General features: G+C 31.8%; 1 protein-coding gene across 4 annotated transcripts in view; it reads right to left on the bottom strand.

Moving 5' to 3' along the window:
• Positions 1 to 420: 420 nt before the first annotated feature.
• Positions 421 to 11,811, bottom strand: part of LOC119837660 (protein boule-like) — a 35,075-nt gene continuing 23,684 nt past the window's right edge. Inside the window, exons 2-4 of one of the 4 annotated variants that reach the window (XM_038363378.1) lie at positions 6,888 to 6,950; positions 5,347 to 5,509; positions 421 to 5,099 (exon numbers count right to left, since the gene is read on the bottom strand). In XM_038363378.1, coding sequence (XP_038219306.1) covers positions 4,936 to 5,099; positions 5,347 to 5,509; positions 6,888 to 6,950 — 390 coding nt within the window. In that variant the 3' untranslated portion in view covers positions 421 to 4,935. The remainder of the gene's footprint in view (positions 5,100 to 5,346; positions 5,510 to 6,887; positions 6,951 to 11,811) is intronic. The other 3 variants (XM_038363381.1, XM_038363380.1, XM_038363382.1) reach the window with 3 other exon arrangements.

The following is an 11,811-nucleotide window of genomic DNA, read 5'->3' as shown; positions in this document are numbered from 1 at the left end:
AACGGTGTACTCAGAGGCGTTCAGATCAACACACAAGCTTAAATCATATTCATTACTACGTTGCCATGGTAACAATAATTTAATATAGCGCCATCTAGTAGCGGAATTCTTTGACAGGCATATTTTCTTCTACCCTTCAAGAATAAAACATTTGATTAACAATTTACAATGAGATCAAATAAAATTGCTTTTGTCCCATTCTCGAAATATAATATTGCGTTACGGCAATATTGCGAATAATATATCTATCATGTTACTTTTATCAGCTTATATATGTTAGATGGAAAATAGTGCCCATCTATATGTACATTGATATTATAAAGATGAAAGATTTGTATGTAAGTTTATTTGTATGTTTTCACACAAAAACTCCTGGATCGATTTCATAAAGTCATAGGCTTTATATGTACTTTATATGTACCATGAACGAAACCGAACAGATAATATTTTATAAAAAACTATAAAGGCTATTTTATCTTAGTGTAAATGTTATGACTGAGCCTGATAATCACTACATAGTATAAAATATCTCAAAATAAAGCTTAAATCTTTAAAACTACGCAACGGATTTTGATGGTTTTTTTTAAAGATAGAGTGATTCAAGACGAACGTTTATATGTATAATAAGATCTATAACATCTATTAAATACTCTGAATTTAACGCGTGCGAAGCTGCGAGCAAAAGCTAGTTTGATTATATAATGTAAGAGAACGAACAAATATCTCACACTTCACAAACACCCGAATCGTACAGCACTCTTACAGTAGTATGTCTTAAAACGCTTTATTCTATTACACAAGTCAACAAGGAGAATATAGAATTATCATTATTAGCCTTTAAAATATCTATTATTCCAATAACAATATCACATATAATAGCTAGATAATTATAAATATCTACCAACAATCACCTACATTCGATGATACGATGTTTTAGATTTGACAGTATATTTCACTTATTATAATTCGTATAATAATAACATTAAATGTGCGCAATGACAGATTATGATCACGGTACGAGCGTTACTATTCCATTATATCTATTCATTATTAGCATTTACTTCTAATATATCTATAATAATATCTTATTTAGTTATCTGTGGAATATTTATAGCAATATCTAAACACATAGACTTTTATGAATATTCATTACGTATATCGATCTACAAATACACATAAATAGATTCACACTTAGATTTTTTTAGTATTTTCTTTATTTGAATTATTATCATTTTCAATACATCAGCCTAAATGGTCGTATAACAGTTTTCGACGCGTAGCATTTTAAAATAGACTTCTTAAAAGTAGTCAACAGTTAAAATACAGCTATGTAATGTTTTTTACGAAGAAAATAATCTGCGATACATCTTTAGCGTCTAAAAGGGTAGAACGATCATAACCAAAACGTCGGACTACAAATTTGTAAAGGTTTATAAAAATTCTTACTGATGTAGGGGACAAATATTTAACAAATATATAGCTTTCTAAATATTATAATGACTGGACAACGCTTCTGTTGTTGGCGCACGTACTTCATAAACAACTGCACATTTGACGAACATTTGTACGCATCTTCGTAAATACTCTAAAAGTTTAATAGAGAAATGTGATTATTAATAATATGATAAAAGTAACATTTATGATTATGAAGATAACAACTCTGATGCTATTGTTAAACGTATCGTCAACGTAACAGCAGAAAGCATAGATAAGAGTACATGTAACGAACGTTACTGTGCCTTTCCTTATTCCCTTACGCCATTTCAACCATATGTATTGTCTTTGTCCCTGTATAACCTATGCTTCAATCAGACGGATTTAAGATTTACCACAGAATCAATATAAAAGTACATCAGGGCCTTAGACCAAACGAACGTTCGTCACAGGACGGCTACATTGAGACCAATACTGACATCTACACCTCGTTCAACAACGCAGAATGTAATTGTAACAATTCTGATGATAACAACAGCAAAAACGAAACGAAGCCACTATACGATCAATACACTGGTAAGATTAAAAGTTCTGATACGAGGAAATTTAGAATATTTATAAATTCTGTAATTTTAAGAGGTACGACATCAAGCAACACTGTAATAGACATTTACGAAATAGATTATTAAAATTCACACCGACAACAAGAGGCTCATGCTATTTGTAGAAATATTTAAAAAGTTTAAACTTGACTACGACAATAGACATCACATTAATACTAAGCGTTTAATAACATTAATGAAGTGATCGCTTACATATAAGATAATAATTAAGACATCTAGGTTCGGTTACATTAATATTGTCTAAATTACATCAGTTAAAATTCAAATATGTCTAGCGAAAGATTATATACAGATACACGAAAAATAAAAACTATAGCGTAGTGATTTCTAATATATCCGATATGTCAGGCAGTAAGTGTCTAGGCCACGTAGTTCGATAGACTAATTGCCACAAATATATGCCATTTGATGAGAACGAAAAATAGTCGTTTAGTTTTAATGTCGTGAGAAGAACACATTATTATTGGGGCATATATTTCTAGCAAAATTTGAAGCTGATAGACAAGTGATATATTTACTTACGTACGTCTAAAATTAGCTGCATTTCAATAATCACAATATATCTTTAAACAAATCACAACACGTTCAATTTCCAAAATAGATTCCAAACTAAACAATCAGAATATAATAATTGAGAATACACAAAATAAAGAAGCAGACAATAATTAATAGATTAGAGTAAAGGATAAAGTAATCACAATTATAGCTACACTTAAATGCTATAATATAGTAGTACAAGTCCAAGATAGTAAATTGACAGCGTTTTCAGTTAGACTATAATTAGTTAATATTTGAAGCCTAGCATCTACAGATGTTGATAGTGATATAAGATACGATACATTTAAGAGTATTAGAAAAATACTTTTAGATATTTGAGAGCCAAAACATTGAGGGCCTGTTTCACAATCTTCTGGTAAATAAGTACCCTAGCTACAAATTTAGAAGTCATCATTTAATTATTTCGAACAGTATTGATTTATCTTCCCATTTTCTTCACTTTTATGGAAATGAATTTAGTTTTTCCTTCATGATATTTAATCATGGATTAAGTTTGTTTAAATGAGTTAGAATATGAATTACAATAAAGTATTTTATTAGTTTTGATCTAATATCAGATCTGACAAATAGCCCAGACATTTTTGACAATATTAACTTTAAATGTAGTAAACATATCCTGCAAAGTTGACTTCGTCTCTCTGCTCTTTTTCTGGAGTTAATATCATCAAGGCTGGACATTTAAATTAACATGAAACAGACCCGAAAATTGTTATTTTACTCTTTTTATAATACTAACTCGATAATAAGCTGGAACGTGGTCTAGGAAATTATGGAGAGCGATTCTAGGTAATGTATTTATGAATTTATTGAAAAGAAGATATAGAAGAACAAAAATTTAATAATCCAAGCTTGATAATTATAAATTTAACAACATGATCATATGGTTTTATGTAATTGAAGCAAATATAATAATAGATTCTGGAAATATTGTACATAAATGCGCCCCTGCTTTTAAAACAAGGCCTTTAAAAAATCATGAAAATAGAATTATGTATTGAAATCGTTAAATTTATCAAAATATTGCCATCTACGGGGTGTGCAATTGAATTTTACAGTGAAAATTCAAAAATCTACCAAAGTAATTGGTCCTGGCGTGTCAACAACGGGGTTACGAATACATTTGAAACAATATAAAAACCAACACAGTGATATAACAGCAGTGGAAATGTGAATAGTGAAATATCCTTGACGATTCGCTTTTTCGAGCAAAATTTTGCGGAATTCCAAGATTCACATTATTTATCACACTTTGGACCCCAGATATAATTCATTGTCAATATCATCTAAAACTAAACTACTAAAAATAGGTTCTCTGTTCTATATTAGGGCAACAAATTAATTATTTTATATTTTATTGCTATTGTTAAACGTAACTCCTTTAAAAGGATAACAAGCGATCTCAACAACGTATGAAAACTTTATGGCTAGCGATAACTTTGTCCTCTTTACTTTGTGCGGTTATTTTTAACAAGATACCAAATATAACAGAATCTATACGTAACTATTATTTACCTATTATTATAACAATCGAATCGGCTACATGTGTCACACAACCACGTGTCATTGTATCGATGTTTCGCTGAGACACGTGTTCACGGGTCAATATTTCGCTACAGCTGTTTAGAATAATATTACATTCATCACGCGACCTTCTTCGCAAGGATCCCTAACGATGATATTAGTATAAGCCTTAATATATGTCACATTGATAGACAATACTTCTAATTTAGGTATATCGATACAATTATTTTGAAATTTAGGTTTTCGTCAAGTGTTGATTCATAAAACACGCTGCTAATTCCTAACATTGTAAGTATCAAATTGGCGTGAACGAAAAAATCAATTCAAGCGATATCAAGCAATACAGTACCACTATTTAACAAAATTAACAACGAGACACCAGATAAATGGTCGAAAACTAATTCGATACACAATTTCTAAACCTTGAACACTTCTTGCATCACTTCAGAACCTTTTCTGATATTTGTCGTAGCATCGTTTACTATAAGCGAACTAAATTTGAGCATGAGGATACTTGGAAGACTTGAGCAAAAGGAATGACTGAAAACCATGGAATCTCTACATATAACTATTACGTTACGCATATAGATAACAACTGTTTGTACGAAGCGCATATTAAAGAGTATACCAAAACTTATAAACTAAAGATTTCCGACTTAAACAATCATACATTCAGGAGTCCGCTTCGAGACTTCGTACGCTACGCTTCTTACAATCCATTATAATTCCGTGGTTATAAAAGATACAGACTTAAATTTAATTAAAATTAATGCTGGATAAGCTGAGGAATAGCTGTAAGTTAGTAGATGAACGCCGGGTGAAGGGGTGGTGGGGGTATGCGGGGCTGTTTGTCGAGGGGGGCGCAGCAGGTCGGCTCGCAGCACGCCGTGCTGTACGGGGCCGGCACCAGCGCGAACTGCGCCGGCGGCCCGTAGATGGGCCCCGCTGAAACAGTTGTTACACCTATTGCTTTATTTTAATGATCTTTGCCAAAGTCATTAAATCAAATAGACTTTTTATTTGATTATGTTCCGAAATCACATTGACGCATAAATTATTCAGTACAAAATTAAAGAAAAGAAGCAATATTAAATAATGTTGTCCATAAAACAATTATAAATTGTCATACGACCTTATTAAAATGACTAAATCAGTAAAAAAAAGCCTGCCTTATATAATTTCTATCTACCCACACAAAACAGAGTCTTACTTTCATAAGGCATGGGATACATGGCGTACGGTGGTGGCAGCTCGCAGGGTGCGCAGGCGGGGAGCGGCGCGAGCGGCGGACAAATCAGCTGATAACAGAGCGGCGCCTGCAGTGGAGTCGCCTCTGAACTTATCACGGGGAGCTGGCTTATCTGTAAACCGTGCTGAATAATAATTTATAGATACTTTATCGTGCTAAGCAGTCGTTGTAGTATCGAAAGTAATTTTCTGCACTAGGAAAGGAACCTAAATGACCTCACTATAAAAATTAACCTCTTACAAAGAAAGGTTACCTAATTAATCTTAATATAAATGAGTCTGAGTGAGATTTATGTATTAGAATAGTATTAAACATAGTATCGTTGAAGTATTTAAAATAATGTGATAAATAGAAGTTTATATTTTATAGTAAAATCAGGGTTAAAATATGGTAAATACGTTTTGAATATTTCTATTTATCTCATATATTTTAATACATTTCCAGAGGAACGAAGTGTTATTTTAAACTTTCATTAATTCTGTCGTCAATGATTTAATTCTTCATTATATTCTTCCTACATAAATAATTTACAGGTATGTATTTCATTTATACAAAAAAATGCAGATACAGCTCCATCGCAGCTTTATGAGAGCGAGTTAATAATTTAAAGACCTTATAAGAACAAGCAAGATTCTCATATCTTTCCCCCTACGATTCATTCCACAACAGTGACTTCCTAAAAGCACAATACATTGCTCCGATAGCATTTCGCCAAGTAAAAATAGTGTAGCATCCAACATATGTAAATAACTTTGTCTCCTTGGCCTGTATCCAAAACGATGAGATTGATCGAAGACGTATTAACCCAAGTTCGATTAGGCACAACGGCCGAGTTATTTCAGTTATTTACTGTTTTTTTAATGGCTTCGTTTATGTTATTAGTATCCTATAAGAAATTTCTTTAGATAATTGGAAGGGAAATATAGAACATTCTGAATAGATCTTAATTGTGCTTGTATACATATATGTAGAAATAATACAGTGATATAACATATGAATAAGGGTCCTTTTAAGTGAAAATAAATACAAAAACTATTAATTACGCTTTGATTATAGAATCAATAAATATTAATTTCCTACATAATATTATACGTGAAGGTAAATAAGTTATTTAATCCTAGCGATGTTAATTAGGATAATAAGATAAACTCATGAAAATATTGGTTTACCACCGATCCTTTATAATACACAAATTTGAATTAAATCTGTCTCTTTAAAGCGGTACAAAATCAAAGGGAATCAGTACATACAAACATTCAAACAAAGCTAGTAAAAGCTTGTTAATAAATACTATTTACTTTACACCAATATTAAACCATTTTTCTAAGGATTACATTATAATAATCATTTTGAAAAATATAAATACTTAGGACTGTAGTATCTTTACACAGACCAACACTTAACTTTCTCTGACTTTGTTTATTTACTAGTATAGTATTATATATATTATCCGTGGTTATTTTATTCCTTATTTAAAACGTATATAATGCTGCAATGTTTACCTGCTTTCTCACAGCTTGTGCGACTCTCAGTCGCCCTAGAGGCGAGAACATCACACCACCACTCTGAAAATTGATTAATTTTTATTAGACATTTTTTTATACTCATAAAATAATTAATAAGTACTTGGATACTCCTTTGGTATTGTTTACCATTACTATCATTAATTTATTGAATGTTATAGAACTTGATTTCATGAATTCATGTGTAAATTAACAAATAAACATTTTTAATATCATTAAGGATTTACTACATCAACCCGATATTTAAACACTATTTAATATAATGTTCGTATTTTTGTTTGATTTTACGTGAGTATTATACATTTATCGCCGGGTCAAATAATGTTATAAATAAATCATGTTTTAAATCCGTTAAAAGCTTTAATTCCTAAATAAAGAACGTTACTTTTACTCTTCAAAACGATCGGTTTTTATTCTTGAAATGGATCTAGTTTTTAAACGAATGGATGTTTTTTCTGTCCCTAAAATCGTTAATATGCTTCCTAAGAACAGATTCGTATAGTTCAATTTTCTATAATGACCGATCTCAATATACACAGCACGTGTATTGTTAAAGTAGCTAGGTATTTCGAAATAAGCAATTCAGAATAAATCCAACAAAAATTCTAAAAGGCCCCAATAAAATGTTTTAGCGCAGACCGTATAGAAAACCAATTCATCACAAACATAAAGCGCTATATAACTAATATATTGAAAGAAATATCAAAGAACACAATCCTCTACCTGAATGTGCCTGAGTGGCACCCGGAGGGCTGTAGGTAATATAGATTCCATTCCAGCGTATTTCTGAGTTTTATTAGCTTATTCTTTGTATATTTTCATTTTTCTTTATTTTACTACGACTGTGATTTACTTGGTTGCGATGAAAGGGAATAAGTTATACTTTTAGAATGTAAACATTAATTATTTATAATACCTTCAATTATGTACTATCAATATATAGTATAAAATAAAGTCGCATTCTCTGTCCCTATGTCTCTATGTATGCGTAAATCTTTAAAACTACTCAACGGATTCAGATGGGTTTTTTTTGTAATAAACAGAGTGATTCAAGAGGAAGATTCATATGTATAATAACATCTATCAAACTACTCCAAATTAATGCGTGCGAAGCCACGGTTAAAACGTAGTATTATCATAAATGGTCTGTCATGAAAATCATTACATCCCTACAAATAACGACATAAAATCGTTTGAACACGAATTCACAATCTGGCACAAAAAACACTGGAGAATATGAAACAATAGCCACTACAGTTAAACGAATAAATTCAAGTGAAACAGAGGAGTGGAGCACTCTTGCCGTTTGAGGAGAGCTCTGAATAACTTGATTTTAACAAACGCCCTTTTGCGATTGTTTTAAATTTCCGCCGTGTACAACTGCGACTGGTTAATCTTAACACTGAATTGGAGACGTGGACTGAGGAAATGATATAAGCGTTCCGAGATAATATACTGTTTAGTAGTGAATTTATTTTGTATGACCGAAACACAATCTAAGGGGCTTAGTTTTGAAGAAGCAGTCTGTATTTGAGCATTTCTTTTCTTTGAGTTCTAAGTACATATTTGCATTTTTAGCCGAGCCGTGGAAGCGTAAGATTATCCTATTGTACTAATATTATAAATGCGAAGTTTGTAAGGATGTGTGTGTGTTTGTTGCTGTTTCACGCAAAAACTACAGAACCGATTGCAATGAAATTTGGTACGCAGACAGCTGGATAACTGGAATGACATATAGGCAACTTTTTATCCCGATATTCCTACGGGATACGGACTTACGCGGGTGAAACCGCGGTGCGCAGCTAGTCATTCATAATATCAGTATGGATTGTTTGATATGTACAGGTAATCTGTATAGAGATTATGCTTAGTTTTATACTCTGTTAATAAAATACATTGTAGACATATAAAATTGTATATAAGATTAAAAGACATAAAACTATTACCGATACAAAAGATGTTTTTACTATACTTATGATTTCTTCTTTTATACATAGTACATGTCATATTCTAATAATTGTAACAGTGAGTATTCATCGTATAAATTTAAAAGACTAATTTTATGTAAGAATTTGTGTAGGAACATATTTTTTATTGGGTAATAGGGCAGTGCTTGAGCGCGATCTCGCCTGATGGTAAGCTGAGATGTGGCCTGAGATGGTGCGCTTCCCTAGAAGGTATCTGTTAACTCTTCTCTTATAATAAGTATAAAAAACACATATTATACTTAAAGAATGTCATTTTATGGCCACCGTTTGTTCCAGTTAAATTGATAAACAATGAATCGTCTAAAAACCTTATTTTAGTTTATATTAAACATCTACAAAATATGTAAGATTATACGTAAATGTTCTATCTATATTGCATCGGTTCTAAGTTAATAATAAATCTTTATTACAACCACATAAATGGCTTCCAAACCATAATTAGTTAATAAGTTATTAATAGATTCTGTTAACGACAAAACTTTAGTTATAGTATCTTATCATGCTTCATAGATTGAGATTTATTTGCATTATTCTTCATTGTTTGGATCGTTTCAGTGAATAGTTTTTAAATAGCACCATACTGACGCCATTTTATTAATAATGCCTGTAACTGGCGAGTATAGCTTACATTCGGATGACATGTCTGAAAATGTGACACTTAAATATGCAAGGCACGAATCCGCTATAGCTCACAAAAAAATATATTAATTCAGCAAATGTCCTATCCATTTATTGTTCTACCAAAAATATTACATTGAATAAGGCATGTCTACTCTTGAAGGAAGAAACTATCGTGTTTCTAATTAATTTTTCTGTCTTCTGAAATGTATTTTTAACGACGTTCCTTAAAACCAGGTTCTCAATATGACTATTTCTGTTTTAGTTTCGTAAGTAGCTCCTTGGTGATTTTAACCGATTGGCGTGATTGTTTTTGTCTTTGATAAGAAAGATATGGTCTCATTTTAGAACCTGGAAAGATGTGACATCTGCCCACCCACACTTGGCCAGCGTGGTGGATTATGGCCTCAACCCTCATAGGAGGCTTGTGACCCAGCAGTGGGAACATATATGGGTTGATGATGAATTATAATGATATGCACATTTAGGTACTACATCATAATGTAATTCTTGGTACTAATATTTAATGAAACAAAAATTCTCTCAATTCCTTTTTATAGATACCTACTGTTTAAGATTATGAAACGAGATACAAATTAAGTATAAATCACAATTTTGTACATTTGCAAGATTTTTAATTTGTTGTGTTGTGGTAAAATTGTTAAACAAATGAATAGATTTTCTCAATATTCACAAGAGTCTTGTACCAAAAAAAACATTGCTGAAATTGTCATTCAGATTAACGGTCACAATGTTTTCAACTCAAGCACGCTTCTCTTAATAAAATCTGCCAAAAGTTGAAGCGTCACCTGCCCCCGATCAGAGCTCGGTTCACTTGGCTGACACAGTTTGCTGCTTAACTTCGAAATGCATTGCTTTTACATACTGCAATCCTATTTACTGGGAGACGAGTGATCAGTTTGTGACGCATTTCATGCATTAGGTAAAGGATACAGAAAGGATTGACAAATGCTTGTGACAGTTCAAGTTATATGCTAATATAATAATGCTACAAATTTGATATTATAGAAAATCGTAAAGATACCTGTGAGCATTTATTTTACTGATAAAAAATTATCATATCTCCGAGAAATCATTCTGATTTTATGTTATATTATTCTTCAAGCATCATAATAATTTAATAATGATTTTTTAGTCGAGTCACGTTGTAGCTACGTAATGTCTCCACGCGCGATGATGCATATTACATTGTTATTTCCACGTTGCAATGCAGTTTTGTCGAATGCATTCTTCATAGATTTATATTCTTCTTCATTCGATACATGTAAAGGAAAAATCGTTTCTCATGGCAATATTTTGAGGGCTTGCTATCGTACAAAATTATATCAATTACCTACGTGTTTGTGTTGAAATAGCAAAGTATTATAACTCTAGTAAGTCTAAGTTAAATAAGCAGCAGATTATACAACACCGTCTGGTTATTATCATGTAATTGTTTTAATGTTTTATCACTACACTGTATAAAACAAGTTGCTTTATCTGTCTGTCTCTCTGTCCCTATGTAGGCTTAAATCTTTAAAACCATGCAACGTAGTTTGATGGGTTTATTTAAGGTAAGGTTTATATGTATAAAAAGAATTATTAAACTTCTCCGAATTTAACGCATGCGAAGCCGCGGGAAAAATCTGGTATATTATATTATATTTATCTATACTAATAGTATAAAGGTGAAAAGTATGCTTGTTTAAACGCGGCAATATCGGGAATTTCTAATTCGAATTGAAAATTTATTGTTATGCTGAATATTTATTATTCATTTATTGAGGAAAGCTACCCACGTCATATATGACTTTAGACTACGAAAGCTATACAAAATCATGTTCGACGCGGGTGAAACCTCTGGGTATAGCTAGATAATTGCAGACCCGTGCTCACTTCGCTGGGTGCCAAACAATATTCTGTCGATTAAGCTCCAATCATAACGAAGGTTACCACCTAAGCCAAATCCTACGAATATTATAAATGTAAAAGTTTGTAAGGTTGTGTGTATGTTTGTTACTCTTTCAAACAAAAACTTTAGTAGTTTTTGTTAGATATAGAGTATAGATTGATGAAATTTGATACGTAGATAGCTGGACAACTGGAATAACTTTTTATTCCGATATTCCTACGGGATACGGACTTACGCGGGTTAAACCACGGGGCGCAGCTAGTACAAACTAAGCCAATTTTTAGTAAAAGAATCGAATTCCCATATATTCTTATTGTTCACCAACACCAGTAAAAGAAAAATGATGCAAAACTCTTAAAAGCCGTTCGGCGCCGTGCGTTGATAT

This window comes from Zerene cesonia, chromosome 28, assembly GCF_012273895.1.
Source record: "Zerene cesonia ecotype Mississippi chromosome 28, Zerene_cesonia_1.1, whole genome shotgun sequence".
NCBI lineage: Eukaryota > Metazoa > Arthropoda > Insecta > Lepidoptera > Pieridae > Zerene > Zerene cesonia.
The sequence above is the reverse complement of the archived record's forward strand: the minus strand, read 5'-3'. Positions and strand labels throughout refer to the sequence as shown.